Source organism: Protopterus annectens, chromosome 13.part0 (assembly GCF_019279795.1).
Source record: "Protopterus annectens isolate FY-2018-M chromosome 13.part0, PAN1.0, whole genome shotgun sequence".
Classification (NCBI taxonomy): domain Eukaryota; kingdom Metazoa; phylum Chordata; order Ceratodontiformes; family Protopteridae; genus Protopterus; species Protopterus annectens.
This window is the reverse complement of record NC_056747.1, coordinates 258,144,093-258,164,935: the sequence shown is the minus strand read 5'-3', so window position 1 is coordinate 258,164,935 and position 20,843 is coordinate 258,144,093. Positions and strand designations below refer to the sequence as shown.

Here is a 20,843-nt window from a genome sequence, read left to right as displayed (position 1 = left end):
TTTAAATTATGAAGGCGAGGCAAAACTGATGGAACATATTTCAGTCCGAGATTTAAAACGGACTAACACATCCATTATAACTTGACCAAAAATATTCACAATATTACAGTTAACATACAAACTATTGTTGCCATCTACCTTTTTTGTACAGTTGTTTGTTATGTCCTTCATTGTGTTGTTGCTGTTCATAATTAGTTCTGCTTCTTTTTCTTTCATTCCAAAAGTCCCTGGCCCTGTTATTTGGATTGCGAAACCTCTCATGGTGAGGAGTTGAGTCTTGTGCTGGAGACAAAGGGGGATAATCACTTTCCCCTTCTGTAGACCCCAGATCTTCCAACGATGCAAATGAAACCATTAGTGATTTCTTCCTGGTTCCATTATTACTATCTGACTGCTCATGCGCTTTAAACTTCCAAAGGAACGCCTTCCCGTTGCTGTAATCCCTCAGAGCTATCCCTTCTTCTTGTCGACTAAGTCTTTTCCTCATTCCTCAGCAAAGCCTGATCAACTTGTTTCCAGCTCTAAGTGCCCCTATTGTATTGGCCATAGGCATGCACGCAGGTGGTAGCAGATAGAGGTCACACACTCTCACATAGACACACAATATCCCCCAGCACACTGGATTAACTTATATATACAAAAATTAATCCTCTGACATACTGTATTAATGGTGTCATATCAAAACTGAAAAAAATGCTGCATTAGCTTCTCTGCATAAGATGTAGGATGGTCTAATGATATGATTACCAAGTTCAAATCTTATCACATCTATACAGACTTGGTAAGTGTCACTGAGAACATTATCTCTAACACTAGGTAAAATTGCTGTACCACTGACTCAGAGAAGGAGTTCTGTATTTTATGCAAATATGAGTTCAGAACTGAACTCAAAACAGCAAGTCACTCACCCATGCTGAGAGTGACTATGGGGGCAGTCACATGCACACATACATATGTACACACACACACACACACACACACACACACACACACACACACACACACACACACACACACAAAACAATTGGTGTTTGGCAAAACAAGCTTTTACTGAATAATTTATAGCCACAGGGATAATAATGGCACCCCCCAGTCTGCTGTAACCGAGTTTATACCATGTATGCAGTCAGGATTATTAGATAATTCACTCTCTGAAAGAGGGCAGATGCAAAGCCACCCAACACTTTTTACTGTATTAGTCGTAGTTTTATAAAGTAGGTGGGAATGTGAACATCTATGTGACATTCACTGCTTGCCAGACAACCACAAGATGATGAGGAATTTGAAAAAACATATATCTGACAGTTAGCAGAATGTCATAAATTATTTATTTTATTAATTTATATTTGTTTACCACAGTAGTGCACTGATGTCAGTGGACTATTTGCGGGAACAACCTGAGTGAATAGGATCACATAAGAAATGAACAAAACATATTTACAGATAACAAGGATATGTTATGTTATGCTAAAAAATACATATTTACAGGTGCAAGAATATGATATAATACTTAGTTCAAGAAGCAGTTTACAATGTCAAAACGTGAATGGAAAAATGGGATTATGCTTAAGAGGGCTTTTTGGATAAGATGTCACTGTAAAGACTGAGATAGCTTATGCTACAGGGATAGTAGTAGCTCATTACATACAGAGGTATAAATACATTAGAAGATGTGAGTGTGAATAGTTGCAGGGATGGAAAGTTCATGGGTGTTGTCCACACAACCTTCTGTTTATCATTATTGGGTACTCCACAAGAATACAGAAAACTGTCAGAATCAACAAATGTGCAATTATGGAGCAACCTTCCCTGCACTGCATAATCTGACAGGTTTGTGTAGCCTAAGAAGTAAAAGTGGTTACAGAGTGAAATACGCTGCTACAGAGTACAGAAACTGTTAAGGGCACTGTTTCACTTCAGATGTACATGGGGTTAGCCTGGATGCAGTCAGGCCAGCACTGGAGAGCGGTAAGTGGAAGACCCATGCACTGCTCCCAGAAGGTATTACAAATGCTTCCACATAGACTTGGTGGATTATTGATTTCCTCCCATATTGCTTATCTGTGTGGAATCACTGTAGCACACAATATCCATTACAAAATATGTTCTTGAAGCTAACATATATAAATATCTGAGAAGTTTCCAGTAGTCAGGGGATTACAGAGTTTGAGCTCTCACTGGTTAAATGCATGGTATAGCACTGTAGTGGTTTAAATGCACCTGCATGAATGCAGTCTTGATTTGAATATTACCATTGTCTACTATGCACCAAGTGACAATATAACCCTTTGGAAAACAAGATTTCTTTTCAAATAATTTCACCTTTACATGTGCTAGGAAGTATGTGTACTAGGAAATATACTGGAGTCATGGACTTGGGTAGGGCTACTTTAAATTTACTATTATCAGAACTCTACCATATGCGGTGCCTTTGGCAATTACATACACATTTTCAGACATCTATATCTCATACCAAGCTTTGTTTCTAATTTATGATTTCTACTAGAATTGCAGAGTTGGAGCAAGACAACAAGATGACACCTAGTAACCTTGGTATTGTATTTGGCCCCACACTGATGAGACCAAGGCCTACAGAAGCCACAGTATCCCTCTCTTCACTGGTCGACTATCCCCACCAAGCACGCATACTGGAAACCATGATCATCTTCTATGATGCCATCTTTGAATCAAGGTCAACAGACTGTTTGTTGAATGCAGACAGTGATAATGGGGGCCAAGGAAACAACAAGGTAAGAGATAACAGAAAGAGGTCTAACTTTGTAATCCTGGTTCTTTTTGTAAGTATCTTTGTGCTCTCGGATCTTTCCATTCATCCATACATATCCCTCTTTTTCCCATTTCTCATATGGGGTCGGGATGTCACATTGATAGTGACCATCATCTAGAGCCAACGTTCAAACCACCAGGTGGCTAGCCATGCAGTTGTTCTTCCACACCACACATACGCAGTCACACACCTATGGGCATTTTATAGTGTCCAATCCATCTGTGGAAGGGAAACTGGAGCACCTGAACAAAAGCTACAAGAACATGTGGAAGAAATGCAGATCCGCACAGAAGGCAGCCCAGATGAGAATCGAACTACAGAACCTCTTGCAATGATGCAACAACATTACCCGCTGTGCTCCTGTGCATTTATTACATTCTGCTGCTGTGGAATAGTATGGTATCAGAAAAGGGGGATATTTGCAAGGTGCTACATGAATACAGAAACAGAACTACAGAGAGCATTTGGTCTTAATGCATAGCACCCACATTCAGTTTGTCATTTCATACCTATGCATGTACCAGTTACTTTTTTACCTCTTATTTTTTTCTTCTGCATTGTCCTCTGTGAACACAGCAGATAGCATTCTAGTATAGGTGAAACACCCATCCTGTTCATTTTATGCAGCCAGACAGCTCCTTCTTAGAAATTTGGATTTATCCCACCCTCTGTGGACCAGCCCTAATGATTACAACCCTTTTGAAACAGTAATCCATTCTTTCTAAGTGTTGACTGAATTATATTTAAATAAATAATTTCATCTGTTTGGACTGCTGCATACAGAACTACCAATTGCTGGTGTGACAACTGTCCTTGAGTGTAGGAACCATCTACTGCTAAAATGCTTTTCAGTTATGTTTTTAAATTGTAGCCATGTGCAGATGTACAGGATGACAGCTAAATGCATGTGCAGCAGGTACGTGGCCAAATGACACAAAAGACTTCCCCCTTTTTTCCTGAGGCTCTGCAGCCTTGTATTTTGCTTTATTTGCAGGAGTATGTGGTGAGTGTGCCCCTTTATGTGAAAATAAGAACCCTTCATAAAAATCACTCTGCTTTGTCTTTGTTAGTTCCAAGTCAATTGAAAATATTGTTGACTGGTGTCCTATCAGTCTAACTAAATCTAAAAGTTTCAAACCATTACTTTACAAGAAATATTTCTTGCTTCCTCCGCAGGACTGGTGACATTTGGCACCAAGGCTGCAATGACTTCCTCCCTATATATGACTTATTAACTTCCTATTTAAGCAGAGTTTGGCTGCTATCTATGACTTCCACCCCAGATATGACTCATTAACTTCTTCTTTGAGGAGAAGGTGAGAGTCAAGGGCAGTAGCTGTCATTTCAGAATAGCATAAGTAAACATGAAGCAATGCATATGCAGAGACAGTAAAGTAGAAATGAACAGTAAAACAAAGCATATGCCTGTGACACCCTCTTCCTATATTTCCTTGCCATTTTAACCTGGTTTCTTTGCACTGCATCCATTCATTACATTTGTGTACTGAGCTGAAAGGCTAGATGAAACAATTTTTAGTAACATCTCAATAACTTCCTGTTTTTGTCTTACCTTCTTAGTGGGCCTCCACCGGACAGCGACCAGCATCTGGGAATCTTGATGATGTAGCTGAAGAGGAGTACATCAGTCAGCAGCTACAGTCTGAGGATGCAACAGATAACAGAGACTCATTCTGTGGTAAGTGTAGACATGAGGAGAATTTGTTTAAAACTCTTATGTGATTGTAGACAGATAAGCACTCGAACAATAACTTGAAGTCAGTAATATGTGTTTCATTCCCTATTTCACAAAATCACATTTAACTCCTGCAGATGTCATTTTTTATAAACACGTGTAATGCCTATTAAATTCATATGTAAATACTAGAGGACTAGAGACCATTTGAGGAGAGCCAGTAACCCATATTCAAGAGTTTCCTCCTACTTCCAGCAGGTTAACACCTGATAGACTTGGGAAAGATTTGTAACTACCCATTCAATTGTCAAGATTTAAAAGTGTCAGTTGCTCAACAGGTAGCACACTCCCCTTTAGTGATGGAAAACAAAAAGGCTGTGGTTTTTATTCCCACTCCAGGTGACTGGGATGCTAACACTATAGTGCAGCACTTGTAAGTGTGTCGTTTTTCAGGTGAGACATTAAACCTAGGTCCCTTCAGCTTGAACTGGTGGTAGTCCACCCCTTCGGATTGAGTTGGTGGTAGTTCAGGTGGACATAAAAGACCACAAAGCATATTTTGAAAAGAGTAGGGAAAGTTCCTCAGTGCCTTGGCCAAATTACCCCCAGTAGTATAAATACCACCTCAGGTCTCCCCTGAAATGAAACCACTCACATAGTGGGACTAACCTGGTCAACAAAGGATAAATAAAAATAAATAAATAAAAAGTAGAAAGACTAGCATTCATCTTGATATTTTGTGGAAGCGGATTCCAAATATGGGGGACATGCTGGGAAATGAATGTACTGTGCCAACATATTTTATTAATTTGTTGACGGGGATTCAGATATCGTATGTAGGTATTTGAGGAACAGTTTGTATTTTAAAGGTGTAGGATGGTAGCGTTTTTCATGGTATGAAAAGCTAAACAACAGATCCCATGGAGGAGTCTATAACAGAGTGATTACAGGGAGAAAAAATGCATGTCTGTTAGGACAGCTTTGGGTCGCTGAGATCTTTCAAGTTGAGTAATATGTTTAGACAAGTGCATGCATAAGAGGTAATTATATTCAATACAGTCTAAGAGGTGAATACAGGATTAGTATGATGTCCTAGAGCAGATGTCTCTGAAAATTATATGAGCCAAATAAGATGATTTTCTAACTACTGTTGACATATGATGATCAAACGATAAGGAGTTATCCACAAAGCTGCCTATTTTCTGACAATGGTCTCCATTTGAAAGGATAGGTCATCTATGTGGTAGGACTTGAAACTGTTGTTTATGAAATTTATACTATACTTTACTATATATATTTGTATTTAATTTGAGACCATTGTCCCTACATCAGTTATTGGCATAGTCTAATTTGTTAGAGTAATTTCATGTCAGCAAATTAAAGAATAACAACACCCAAGTTGTAATCACCTGCATATTTAGATAACCATATGCCAAATGTTATTGTTTTTTGGTTGAAGTAAATGTTGAATAGGAGGGGATCAAACATCAAGTCCAGACGCATCCTACAGATAACATTTTCCTTTCAGAAGTGGCACCTGCAGCATTACTCTTGGGGATTCTATCAGACAGACAGCTGCTATTCAACACACAACATATGGAGCTAGGTTTAAGTCTGTGTCTAACATCTGCATAAAAATTGCATCAAAGGCTTTGACCAGGTCAAGATAAACTATAAAACTGCATAGACACTATCTACAGCTTCATTAAAAAAAAAAAAAAAAAAAAAAAAAAAAAAAAGATAAGGTGAGGCAGGCAAGCTGAATTGCTGAGTTCCAAGGTTTAGACTGGTGGTTAACAAAGGGTTCAGACAGGCCTTATTTGGCAATATTTATCAAACATCCAGGTATGCTATCTGGTCCTATGGACACAGCATTCTTACCTTTTGGGAGCAGACTTGCCCCACAATAATTACAGGGATGGGGTAGGATTGAGTAATGTGTGAAACATTTATAATTGCAGGTGGGGTAAAATTGACACTGAATTTTTAAGCTCGGGTAACAGCTATTTGCTTTTGATCTGAGTGGTTAATACTGTCAGAGCCATAACTACAGCAGGGTGAAAGAGGCAGCTGCTCCAGGTGCAAGTTGTTAGGGGGCACAATCATCATGTGCTGATGGTGCAGGAGTACAGTACCTGTATTGCTTTATGAAGCTGTAAAAATACAACGGCTTCATAAATTAATGTCAATTCAACATTTACTGTCATAGGTTCTTTGGTGAGTACCAGGCTAGCTGCCCTTGTGCGCCACTTTAAGCCTAGTCACTTTCCCTTAGTGAGAATCAAACCTGGTGCCTTTCATCTGTGAGGTAATCTCCTTAACCATTACGCCAACCCCTAACCTCCCCCCAAAATAAAATTGTTTCCAGACTGATAGTTAAATAAAGACACACATAAGTTGACTACTGTGAGATCCAATCCCCTACCTACCTAACTAGGTTACACAAGCTAGAGAACACAGTACTTAATGCTCACACCACCACAGAAATCTAAAATGGTTTCCAGAATTTGAGCTAACTGAACATAAATACACAGACACGCCAGCTGGCTGACCACAATGAGATTAGAACCCTTACCTAGCTATTTACAGGACACAGTACTAAAAGCAAGCCCCACAGCACAAGTCTCTGGACAAGTCATGGCTGAAGTGCTCAATGTGTGGTTAGTTAACTGCAGCAAACCATTTGGCTGCTTGTTACATTTGTAGCAGGCACATTTTTTTAATATCCATACTTTTTAACACCTTTATTGAATTATCAATTGTAACATAGGCAAACCTACATTTATATAAAAATAATCAAACCATATTAACATTAACAAGTTCACATATGCAAACATTATACATCACACATGTTAGTCTATACAATATAATCAAACCAACATTCCATATCCCTTTCTTACCTTCTCTTAAACCTCATTCCTCCTCAAAAACACCTTTCTGCATGTGTTGTTCCCACAAGTTTCATTTTTCTATGAAATTTAAAAGTACCATTTTCTAAAGCTCCAATTTCCTGTTCTTTTATCTCAATTAAAATATTCACTACTTCAAGTATAGCTGCGTTAGACTTTGATTTCCATTTTCTAGTAATTGCTTTTTTTGGCAGCCACCAGAATTAAATTTAAAAAGACCTTACTATGTCTAGTTAATTCAGATCCTGTATGGTGGTGCTGCAGTAGCGTTGTCGCCTCACAGTAAGATGTTGTCCTGTTCGATTCTCAGCTAGAGGGTCTTCTGTGTAGAGACATGCGTGAATGGGCATACCTTCGTTGAAGGTTGTGCGTCAGGGCTGGCAACTCGGCATGTAAAAATCTACTGCCAATCATTAGCGGACCGGAGTTCCGCTGTGGTGACCCCTAACCGGGAAATGCCGAAAGACATAAACAAATCCCAGCTCAAAAATCATTGCCATAGTTAGAATCTTTTGCTCGCCTAGTATTCCCTGACTGAGTGCTCTGTAGAGAATTTTTAAAGTTTGCCAACTCATTACACTCTGAGAGCATATGCTCCAAGGTACCTCTTTCTTCCCCCATTACACCTACAACATTTGGCATCTACCTGAGAAAAAAAATATTTAGAGTCTGCTTGGAGTATAAAGTACCTATGCAAATACTTCCAGACAAAAATCCTAAATTGTCCAGATTTTGCTGCAGATTTGGGAAACATACATATATCCTCCTATTGTTTCTTTATGAACTGCTTATTTAATCTCTCTTACCAATCTTTTATGACCTCCTCTGATTGATTCCTGTAGTTATTGTGCAATATTTTATATGCTGTACTACTGTAATTAGCTCTCTTTTAACAGCAGCTTCTGTTCTTGTTTCAACTAAAAACTCATCTAGTGCAGGTCTTTCATTTAGGATTCCCCTACCCATTTCTCTTTGCTTATACTTTGATATCAATCCCGGATAGGGAAGGCAGTCTCTAGCCTGCAGTCCAAATGTCTTCTTGGCCTGTTCCCATTCTGTTATCTTTCCCTCTCTAATTATTTGTTCCCAATAACTTGGTTCCATTGTCAGCTTCCTCCAGTAATTTCCAGACTCCTATTGCCTATTCTCTGTACCACCAATTTGCAATCATCCCTACTGGCACAATCACTTTTCTCCATTCCCATGTCGGCTTAGTTCTTCGTATACTTTCTGCTAGTTTTGAATATAATATTCTGTATGACCATTGTTATTCTTCTTAAGGATCTGAGTCCAAAACTCTGCTCATTTCTCATTTCTTGAATTAACCCCCTACTTCATCATCTCTTTCCACTTTGAATTGTAGCTTTCTGCTTGTGTTAGTCATAAGAGTCTTAACTGCATGCCTCTAAAATATCCCTTCAAATCAGGTAATCCTAAACCTCCTTGTTCTATTGGAATGATCAGATTAGCCCACTTGCCTCTTGCCTTCTTCCTCTTCCAGATAAAATCCTTCAACTTTTTATTAAATACTATCCACAATATCTCTGTTTGATAAAAATATGCCTGACTTGTATATAAAGCTAAAGGGACTAAAGACATTTTACTGCTTATATTTTGCTATCCCTATCCCTAGGCAAGAGTTTCCAGTTTCTTAGTTTTTGTATTCTATTCTGTTTAGTCTCTTACCATATATCCTTAGCTGCCATAACAGAATCATTTTTAATTCATACACCTAAATACATCATTTTATCATGTCCCCATACATATGGGTATTGCTGAACTATCATTTTTGTTTTATCTTTATGTATTTTAGAGATCAGACACTGTGACAGAGATCACAGTCAGTCTGGGGCTGGTGTCTCCCTTTCTCTCCAGATCCCCAATAAGACTCTCCACTGGCACACCTATAGGGTCCAGATCTCAGCCTAGTGGTCAAGCTAAAACTTCCAGCACCCTCTCTGTTCAACTAGTGCTTTGTGTCCCTGCCCAATTAGCTGACACACATACACTTTGAAATAGGAGTTATATACAAACACACAGACACTCCTGGGAAAGACTGGCACAGGTTCTCCAGCTATGCCCTTTCTGCCCACACTATACGGTACTACCACTTGCCAGCAACCACTAATATCAGCTACTAATAAGGCCCTTATCAAAGGATGTCCAATCATTACTGTGCAATATTATTATCCAAATGGTAAGTGTGACTGAACTTTTAAGGCTTATTGGAGTGGCTTTGTACAGTATCACTACAGACATGCAATGTACTCTAGAGCTTAAATTATCTCTACACAAAACAGCCACAGTTGATAGGTTTAAAAATATTTAATAATAAATAATAAAAACATAAGACAATACTTACTACACAGTGCTAGTCAAGAGTTCAGAGATCACAGGAAAATGCTTAAAATAATACAGTAGAACAGTTCTGACATCAATATAGAAAACAGCTAGACTAAATTTGACTAAATTCCTATCAAACTAAGAGAAGTCACTGTTCTAAATAAACATCTTACTTGCAAGGCAAAGAGCTGGTGAGTGTTGTCAGTTCTGAAAACAAATGCAAAATGCTCTCTCTCTCTGTCCTTAAATTGATAACACAGTACCACTGACTCATTTCAGGTTACATATTTTTTTTCTCTGGTTCCCAGGCTAACAGAAACTCAAGAGTTTAGCATCCCTTTTGATCTTGCACCTGGTCAGGAAGCTACAGCAATAAAATACATTATACATTCAAATTCTAGCAATTAACTCTGGTCTCAAAACAATAGCAAGAATTCCTTCATTCAGACATCTCGGCGCCGAGTTTTGAGATCAACCAATTATACAATCCTTGACTTATCAGCTTTCCTCCAGCAGAGTGCAATGTGGTTACATTTTTGAAGTTCAACATTTAAAATATTTTCTTCCATTTAAGAGAACAAGCCTGTGGCCTATATTAATATTTACAAATGACAGAATTATCTACAAAATCCAATCTAGCTAGGCTGGCAGTCTTCATATATCTTCACAGGGGTCTTCTTACACTTCTGATTCCATCTGGATCATCACCATTCTGTTAGCATTGTCAAATATTTGCCTCCCATACAAATAATACATATCAATCCATATTTGTCAGTTTTTGAAACACCTTAGCCATTTTCTTTGTTAGTATGAACATAAATGCTTCATAACCATGGTGCAACATTGAAAACTGGTCTATATAAAGTTGGGTTTAAAAGGTCTTTGCCCTCTGAGTAGTACAGTCACTACAGCCTTCTTCAAAGATGCTGATACTCTCCTTCCTTTTGAAATACTTTTAAGCAAAACCTCCTAGATCCTTATCATTTTCTTCCCTTCTAACTTTCACAGGAATATGACTGTTCCTGAAGAATTCCCTGTTGATTATATGTCACTGTTTTCTGTTCCCTCCAATCTTATTAATTTTTAGTTTTATCTTACTCTAACTGTGCCATATTTATGTCTTACATTAATATTTCCATTTGTGTCTTTTTTGGTCCTCCATTCCTCTTTGCTATACAAATCTTCATAGAATTTCTGAGATATTTATAATACCTCTATAATGTTTCTGGTTATTTTTCCAGTTACAGGTTCCCCAAGTTTGGCAATACCCCTTTATAGCTTTTGCTGCTTAAGTTGTTGCGCTAATAGTTTTCGTGCTCTGGGGTTGATACTTGCTTAATAGCAACCTTTCTAAATTCAAGCATATTTTCCAAATACTCCCTTGTTTTCCATTTAGCACTCAACAATTGCTCCTCTTTTTTTCTGTAAGATTCCCCTTAATTTGCAATAATGAAACTACTTCTTTCTCCTAATTCTTCTCTCTCTCATTTCCACCATATTTAACATTTTATTTCCATTTATACCACTTCTAAGCTGAAGTTCTCTTTCTGCTTCTGGTAGAAGAATAGTTCACATATCCAAACTGCATCATATGGAAATGACACTTTGCAGTTCATTTGTTTATTTCCAGCCTTCACTTTCTTGCTGACCTTCTTCCTGACCATCTCAACCACCCAACACTGGGTTCTGATTCAAGTCCAAGGTACTCCTGTTTTTTTTTTGTTTGTTTTTTTCCAGTCAGCTCCTGAGCTTTTTCTGTTATTCATTCATTTCCTTTAACCCACTGGAAAAGGATTTACTGGGAAGTTCTATCTATGGGCTGCTCCATTGTCAGAGGAATTAAAGGAAGAACCCCCTTCAACTTGCTTGCTCATCATGCTTTCCTAGGTAAACTGTTTTATTTCCTCCTTCATCAGTCTTGCATCCAAAAATGTACTTTCTCCATCAGGAAAAGAACATTCTGAGGACAGCTGGATATAGCAACTTGAGTCTCAAACCTGCTTCTTGACATCCTCTGATTGCAGGGATAAACTCACTTCCTGTCTGTTGTAAAGTGAAAAATCTTTTTTCCTGAACATGATGGTGTCCTCAATTGATAATATGTTGCCATTCTGTCACCTTTTTCCAGGAGCAGCTCGGCCTGCTGATATGACTGCATCTTTATTGCCATAGGTCTTGACTTCTATCTTATGGCCAGATTTGGAGCATACACATGGTATGCCCTTTCAGTGAACAAATTCTGCTGTGGAATGCCAGTCCTGTTGCTTAATTGTACTTTCTGAAAATTAATGCAGTCTGCTGCTGCTAATTTCTCTACTACAACAGAAAAATCTCAAGGTTTTTTCTATGCTCTGTCTTCTAGCTCTACTATTTTTGAAACAGTTCTTCTTGAGAAACCTCATATTCAGTCAATCTTTTCTGCACTTTAGTCTCTGATTTCTGTAGATTAATCAGCTCATCTGAATAGCAACTTAAAGCTTCTTCTAGCTTTCCAGTCTTTCTTCATTTGACTGCATATATTTCTCCAGTCTCTCACTTATTTTAAACACATCTCAATCAATTTGATTTATTTTTTCCTGAAAATGACTGGAAGCCATCTCCTGTACTGAGGCTGAAACCCGAACAGATGTAAGGTTCTTCCCCTCCAGTTTTTTGATTTTTTTCTTCTTTTCTAGTTGATTTCTCTTACTTTCTCCATCACGATAATGTAGTGACTAACACTTAACTGAATTTTTACCAAGATAAATTGTTTTTCTGGCTATTTTCCAAAGTCTGTTTTCACACTGGGAAAGCTTTAATTAATCTGTTAGCCAGCATGCAGTCATCTTGGAAGTCTTCCTCACCTTATTACTGTTTTAGTACAAAACAAAACAAAGAACAACTTACCAGATATAAATCACTGCTTTGTCCTTCTTAGTTAGTCAATGATGTACACATCTTTTTGTTGTTACATTTATTCCTTTTTTGGCTTTCACTAGTCTCCACAATAATATTTTAAAAAGGCTTTAACAATTAGAAAGCTTTTAGTCAATTTATATCTAAGTGCCTTTAGTCCCAAAACCCCAGTAAATTCACAGTTTATCTATACTATACTATAGTTAAAGAGGAACCCCGTGTCTCCTTACCTTTGAGTCTGCTCCTTGTCTCACTGACTGTTTTTTCTGGCCACTCCTCTTCCTTCTCCTTGGCTCTATCCACTCTGTTCAACCTGCAGGCTCACTCCACTCCCCTACCCTACCCCCAATCCCCACCCACCCCCAGTACTTCTACACTTATACTCCACAAACCACACCCACTCCCTCACTATCCAATCAATTCATCCTATCTCCTACCCATACTAACTCCTTACAGCCCACCCCCTACCAACTACTCTCCACCTCCCCTACCCCTCCTCCAATATATTACAATACTCAGTACAGCCCACTCCACTATCTATTCAATATAACATGTTCTCTCAACACATTTCTAAATCCACTAATCTTTCAACACCTGCTTTCTTCACAACTAAATAATACTTCTATTCACCTTATCCTATCTAAACTATCTCACCCAACCTCTTGCTTCTAATCATTCTCTACCTTTTCATACTTCATTTCCCTCAGAACACACACACTCACCAATCCTAATATCACTCTATATATATCATATCTATAACCATCTACTTTTCCCCTACAAACTTATTTCATCTTCTCAACACTGCACTCCCACTCAATTCAGCCCTATCCCCACCAAACTCCCAACAATCACACTTGCTAGTAAACAATCCAAACACCTCTTTTTCCACATTCACCAACTTATTACTATCCTTCTGCCTGGAGACATACACACTAACCCTGGCCCATCTACCCCCTCCTCAACAGCAAAATCTAGTAATTTTACTTCCCTAAATGCTCAAAGTATAACTAACAAAATCTCAATCTCCATGCTTGGCTTCTCCATAACCAACCAGATATCCTATCCCTTTCAGAAACCTGGTTAAAACCTTATATAAAAGACTCCAAAATAACACCCCAACTATTCTATCATCAAAAAAGACAGAACCAATAAAAAGGTGGGGGGTGGCTCTCCTCTACTCATCCTCCCTCTCAAGTTACTCCTTATACTAAACCTTTACCCAATTCACCAACGCTGAGCTAATTCTAGCTCTACTTCAAATAAATAGACACATATATGTATAACCTCCCTTTACATTCATCCAGGAGATAATATCCCAGTTCTGGAAGATATTCTCTCCTTGTTCTCCACCAACATATGCAATGAGACCATAATTCTGGGTGATATCAACATTAACTGGATGAGCATTCAATCCTCAACAAACCCCCTAAATATAAACCTCTATAATTTTACTCAGCTAATAAGTTCCAATACTAGACCCTCCAAAGACTACTCCTCGGGTAGTACCCTAGACTGGATCTTAGTCTCCCACCTTCACTACATCTCTGACAGTGGCAGCCTTCCCGACTCTCTTAGTGACCACTTCCCCACTTTCGCCCATCACCTTCCCTCCCCCTTACAACTTTCACACAGCTATATCTCCACACACTCCCTAAAAACTTCAATCCCGATACCTTCCCAAACTCACTAAAATCCACAAACTGGAGCCCTCTAAAAACTCTCCCCCTGGAAGAGACAATTACTTACTTTAACTCTACATTCTTGAATCTCTTAGATACCTTTGACCCACTAAAAACAAAAAGAATAAAAACTAAAACTGCCCTTTGGCTAACCAAAGATACACTAGCTGCCATGCACCTAAGAGACAAAGTTTGGAAACGCCACCAGAAAAATAAAACTCCCATCACCCTTAATGGATATAAAACACTTTGCAACAAAGTCAAAAAGCTTATTATAGCTGACCACAAAGCTTATTTCTCTCTACTCCAAACTAGCCACAAGACAAATCCTAAAAAATTTGGGAATGGTATCACCTCCCTCAACCCGGTAAAAAAGAAATTCCCTGCCCCATTCCAAATGCCTCAGACATGGATTTAGCCAACCAATTTAATTCTTTCTTCATCAACTCAATTGCCAAACTAACATCATCCTTCACTAACAACTCTACATCCTCTCCTTCTCCTCCCCTACCTCCTCATCTCCTAACACCACCACCTCTCAATTTCCTCCTTTCTCAATAAAACCCATTCCCATATCTACTATAAAAAAATTCTCCGGAAATTAAAACCATGCTCCAACACCCCTGATAACATACCCTCCTACTTTCTAAAGACAGCTGCCGAAGTCATTACCCTCCCCATCTGTGTTCTAATAAATCACTCAGTCCAAGAAGGCTACATACACCAGCTTTGGAAAAAGGCCTTTATTATTCCCCTACACAAAGCCCATAATTTTGGCTGCTTTGAATCCACCCTCCTCCTAGACCTCTCAAGGTCCTTCAATACCATCTCTCATAACCTTCTCCTAAGCTATCTAGTCTAAATCTATCCCTCTCCTCTCTTAACTGGTTTACCAGTTACCTCTCTAATAGATAACAAGCAGTGAAATGAAAAAAAAGCTGCGTCCTCATTCCTCAACACCCCCACAGGTGTACCACAGGGTTCAGTACTAGTTCCCCTTCTGTTCAGTATTTTCATTAATGATTTCCACCGTTCAATCCCTCATGCAGAACTCTTCCAGTATGCAGATGATTCCACTATCATCTGTTCTGCAACCTTCACCCTCATAAAACTAACCCAGCATGCCTTCCCTATCACTGAACAGAGGATGTTAGATAACCACCTAGCACTCAATGCTTCAAAAACTAAACTTATATTTACCCCTTCTAAAACATCCACCATAGACAAAAACTCATTCTCCATCACTATTCAGAACAATACTTCCCTCGAATTAGTACCCGAGGCTAAACTATTAGGTGTCCTCATTGATTACCAGCTTAAGTTTAACACTCACCTACAAATAAATATAAAAAAAACCCCAGAAACTTGGTATGCTCTACCTCCAAAATTGCTACCAAACTCCCGCTACCAAGTTCATTCTTTCTACCACATACCTCATCCCTTCTCTCCTCTATGGTGTCCCACTCCTTACTAACCTACAATCCTCTCTTAAGACAAAACTCTCTTCCTGTTATAATAAAATTGCCATGTTTGCCTCTAACCACAAATCATTTACCCATCACTGTATTGGCCTTCATAAACTAAACTGGTTAGCCCAATCATCTCGCCTACATTCGACTCATTCAGGCTCACAAACTCACCTTCAGTCCCTACCCCTGATGTTCCCTTTCTTCCACCTTTAAAATGCACCTTCCAGGCAGACTCTTATGATCCAGTAATCAAAATCTGACTGAATTACACAAACCTGCCCATCCTCCAGGCAATAATATCCTATCCTTTGCCTTAGCATGCCAGTGGAACTCCCTACAACCATCCATCTGTACCACCACTAGCCATTCTACCTTCAAAACCTTACTTCACTCACATCTAATATCCATCTGGGAATGCTCCTGCTCCCACCCCACATAACTTTTTCTGCCTACTCGTACCTCCCTGCTCTTCTCCTCTTCCATCTGCCTCCTCTCCTCCTTTCTTCTCTCTTTTTTCTCCCAACTCCTCCCCTCTAGGTTCATTTCTCCCCTCTCTTCCCTACTTGAAACCTGCAGCATCCCATGTATTCATTGCCATGCTGTCATATTTCTAGAGTAGGAACATATATATTTGTAAATATTTACTTATGTTTATAACATTTATTGTGAAATTTCATGAATTGTATCTTTAAATGCTAAGATTTAATCTGTACTTCTGCACTACTATGTAACCTATGACTTTGACAATAGTATTGTCTTTAAGGGAGTTTTTCTCCCCAGGACTCCATTGAAAACTGGTTCTTATTGCCCCAATGGACCATCCTAGCAAACCAACAGCAAATAAATAATAAATAATAAAAATGAGCAGTATGCACCTGTTGCATAACCTCTGTGTCTACACTTAGTGAAATAATGTATTAATAATGCAGACATTTTCTGCTTTAAATTCACTCTGATGTACAACAGCTTAAAACCATTGTCAGCATTGTTAGACCGTTACTCTAGAAATCAGAAATAGTCTCACCCCTTGTGGAAAATGCCTGTTGCAGGTAGGTCAATTTTCATGCTGGTGAGAAAATGAGATTCCGTGACAGCTGTGGCCACATTGAAAAAGACCTCATGATTGACTCATTAGCATATCTCCGAATCACACTTTAGCTAACAGTAGATCTGCCAGCTCTAACAGCAATATTTTTTCCCTCAATGGCCCATGCATTGTGTCGGCAAAAGTACCCCCTACACACAAACATACATCTCAACATCCGTGCACACACCCTTCAACAAAAAGCCTCCACACAATCAACTCATAGCCAGGCTCCAACAGACTTACCTACATCTAATGCTTTTATTAGTCTCAGCATGACCAGTAATGCACAACAGGGGTCTGAGAAGACTACCTCTAGTACCTCGGCTTTGTTATCTTCTGAAGCTAAGAATAATTTGGGTAATGCAGCAACTGTAGGTGGTTCACCTGATGTTCGTAAGAAGGTTCCATCTTTCTCTTCCACCGGTAATAACTGTCAGGTTTTTCCAGCATTCCCCCTTTCTATCTGAACTGTGGGATCAGTTGTGAAGAATCAGTCACAGAGTCGAGTAAGAAAAAGAAGGAAAAACTCGGGGGAGCCAGCATCTTACAAGACCAAACACATGTGGAATGTGACTCCAGCTCTCTGATTTATAACATCCCGTCCAAAGTCTTTACAGAGCAACAGCTTTTTGTTTTAAATAAAGGACTACCAATTGTTTCAACAATGAAGGCTGGGTTGACTGACACTATTATAGCAAAGTCTAAAAACACCCAGCAAAAGAAAATAACTAGTAAATCAAATATGTCCAGGCTATTAATTAAACAACCACCACTAAACTACTTATTAACTCTTAAAGCAGCATTGTCAATTGTATTCCACACAAAAACTGTAACCAGTTCACCACTAAAAAAATGTTATGTTTAAAAAAACTAAAATATACATTCAAAAATCATCACTTGTTATAAATATATAGTTTATTTCTTATTTATTCTTTCCTGTAAAACTGGGACAATGGAAATACTTTCATTTAGACCTGGGGAAACATTGCTGCCATTCTAAATTGCCATTGTGTTCCTTTTTTTCTTTAATACGCTCTTCCAGTCTCCCCCCCTAGGATTTAATTTCACCTGCTCTACAATTCCAAATGAAAATTTAATGGAGGCGGCACAGACTGCAGAATGTTTATATAGCGCACTTGTTTTTTTTTTGCTTTTAATATCATTGTTGTGTTCATACATCCTATTTTTGAGTGACTGAGATTTTTTTAATAAGTAGTGTAGTGGTGGTTGTTTAATTAATTATTTTATATCTGTGATTTGTCATTGATTTTTATTTAAAGAAGCAGTATGTGATTTGCAATGTATACTGATGAAGGCTACGCTGTGCATAACCGAAAGCACTTAATAAACTTGTCTTGCAGAAAATCAACCCATTTTGGATTATAGCCTTGACACTATTTTAGATTTGAAAATGTTTGCACGAAATGTTATGCTCAAACTATTTTTCCAGGTGAATCTGTAAGTAATACATTTAAAAAAACGAGTGTTTTTAATCCTGCTTTCCATCTGGCTGTTGAAGCTTTTTGCAATATTTCTGAATGAGATTTAGGAGAAAGGTTTACCGTTAATCACAATGTTAGGAAATTCTGTAATTTCCCTAAATATGAATATGATGCTTTGAGGGAACTTCAATTTGATGACAATTTATCTATCTCCCTGGCTGATAAGGGAGGTACTGTTGTTATGGCTAAATCCTTCTATTTGGACGCAATGCATTTGTTATTATTGGATTCTTCTACTCCACTCTACATACATACATATATCTATCTATCTATATATCTATATATATATATATATATATATATATATATATATATATATATACACATGTGTGTGTGTGTGTGTGTGTGTGTGTTTTATATATATATATATATATATATATATATATATATATATATATATATATATATATATATATATATGGGTGTAGGTTAGAAGATCGACAGCTGGGATTACCGACAACGCATGAGCGGGCGCCAGATGATCGACACTCGGAAGACCGATGCTACGGATGAAAACTCCGACGCCAGGGATAGTGAGTTGGAAAGAAGGCTGTGTGAGTATGCGGTGGTGACGGACGTTAGGGTGCGAATAAGGTAAGTGTGGATAGTGACAGTCTGTGGGGATAGGGGTGGGTTAAGTGAGTTAGGGTTAGGGCTGGGTTGGGTAAGTGTCTTGGTAGTGGTATTTTTTGGTTAGGGGTGGGTTAAGTGAGTTAGGTTAGGCCGGTTATGTAAGTGTCTTGATGTGGTATTTTTGGGTTAGGGCGGGTTAAGTGAGTTAGGGTTAGACGGTTATGTAAGTGTGTGGTAGTGGTATTTTGGGTTAGGGGTGGGTTAAGTGAGTTAGGGTTAGGCGGTTAGCTGAGTGTGCGATAGTGACGGACCTTAGGGTAAGGGTTTGGGTTAGGGTTGGACGTAGTTGTGTGTGTGAGGTTTAGTGTGGGTTTGTGAGGATTTTGGTGTGCTTGTGTTCTGTGTGTGGTTTTTGGATAAGGGGATGTGTTTTGTTAGTTGATTGTTGTTATTGTGGTGTGTGCAGTGTGTGGGGTTTCGTGTTTGTGGACCGTCGGTTACTTGTTTGTCGGGCATGTGAGTTGTCGTGTTTCTGGTTTGTCGATAATGTGGTGTCGATGTTTTTGTTGTCGGTGAGAGTGGCTGTCGAGCTTATGACCTAGAACCATATATATATATATATATGCACACACACACACACACACACACACACTTTTTTTTCATCTGATATGCTAGATTGTACTTTTATATTATGTAAATCTCACATGTCTGAATATATGGAGCTTTTTTCCCCGTGCTTCCGCTGAAAATGGCCATATACTCAGTCAGACTTTCCCAGTCAACAAATGTAAAATAAATAAATATATATATATATATATATATATATATATATATATATATATATATATATATTTATATATGTTTATATATATATAATTTTGGATATATCTTGAGAAACACAATCCCAGTAAGTAACAGTCCGCTCACCTTGGTGAATCAAAACACCATAACATTATTCCAAGTACAAGGGTGTAGTCTAAGCCCAGTAGAGTTTATTCCACCATTCGTTAAAATTCCACAGCAAAGGTAAAAATCTCCAAAAACCAACAGTGAAGTAAGCACTTTCGTCTGTAAACATACCAGACTTTATCAAACTGTTGTGTTTCCCTCCTCTTTGCACTTATATACACTTATGTACTTAACTAATAGCCAATTAACATTTAAAAATACAGTTCCCTGAAAATAAAATTGTGTACACACATACTCAAGGACTGTGTTAGCAGGATTGCAATACATGTAAAATTTGTTAACCAGAAGAATAGTGTGTTTATGGACTGAAAACTTGAATTTTATTTCAAGAATTCACCTTTTAAATTACAACTTCCTAGCTCTCTGTTTTAACACTTGCCGTATAGATAAATAATCATTAATACCCGGGGATTCGATTGCATTTAATGTCAACTGCCTGTGTAATTCCCTAGTTTCTAATTCGTTCCCCCAATCACCTCCTCTAATGTTCCTTTTCACTATCTCAAGTATGCCAAACTTGAAACAGGTAAAATTAGGACATATTTCTGAGTGTTTAAAAAGGGCATTGTTTTTGTTCTTAAGTTTCCATGGCATATGTGTGCTCATAAATTCTTTGCCTTAAGGATCTTTCCATTTTTCCCACATAGAAATTTAAACAACTTTGACAAATGGCAATATAAACCACCCCTCTTGTTTGACAATTGCCACCAACCATCCTAATAGTGGGTGTCATATCTCCTACCCTATATTCACTGCTTTCTAAAATCAGTGAAATAGAAGTTATGTCCTTACCATAACGTTCCATGTGGAGTGTTCATCTCGCCTTTGTTCTTACACATGGGTTCGGAGCCGATCCTCGGCTCCGTGCCGGCCTCTTGCAAGCTCTGCATCGAGAAGAAGCTCGAGACAATCTAATACCCACAATCCCCCTCTGCC

The 20,843-nt window shown here is 38.4% G+C and overlaps 1 protein-coding gene across 3 annotated transcripts in view; it reads left to right on the top strand.

The window, feature by feature from the left end:
* ARHGAP45 (Rho GTPase activating protein 45) overlaps window positions 1–20,843 on the top strand; it is a 786,168-nt gene that overhangs the window by 643,983 nt on the left and 121,342 nt on the right. For all 3 annotated transcript variants that reach the window (XM_044053816.1, XM_044053817.1, XM_044053815.1), the window contains 2 exons: window positions 2,507–2,750; window positions 4,367–4,484. In XM_044053816.1, coding sequence (XP_043909751.1) covers window positions 2,507–2,750; window positions 4,367–4,484 — 362 coding nt within the window. The remainder of the gene's footprint in view (window positions 1–2,506; window positions 2,751–4,366; window positions 4,485–20,843) is intronic.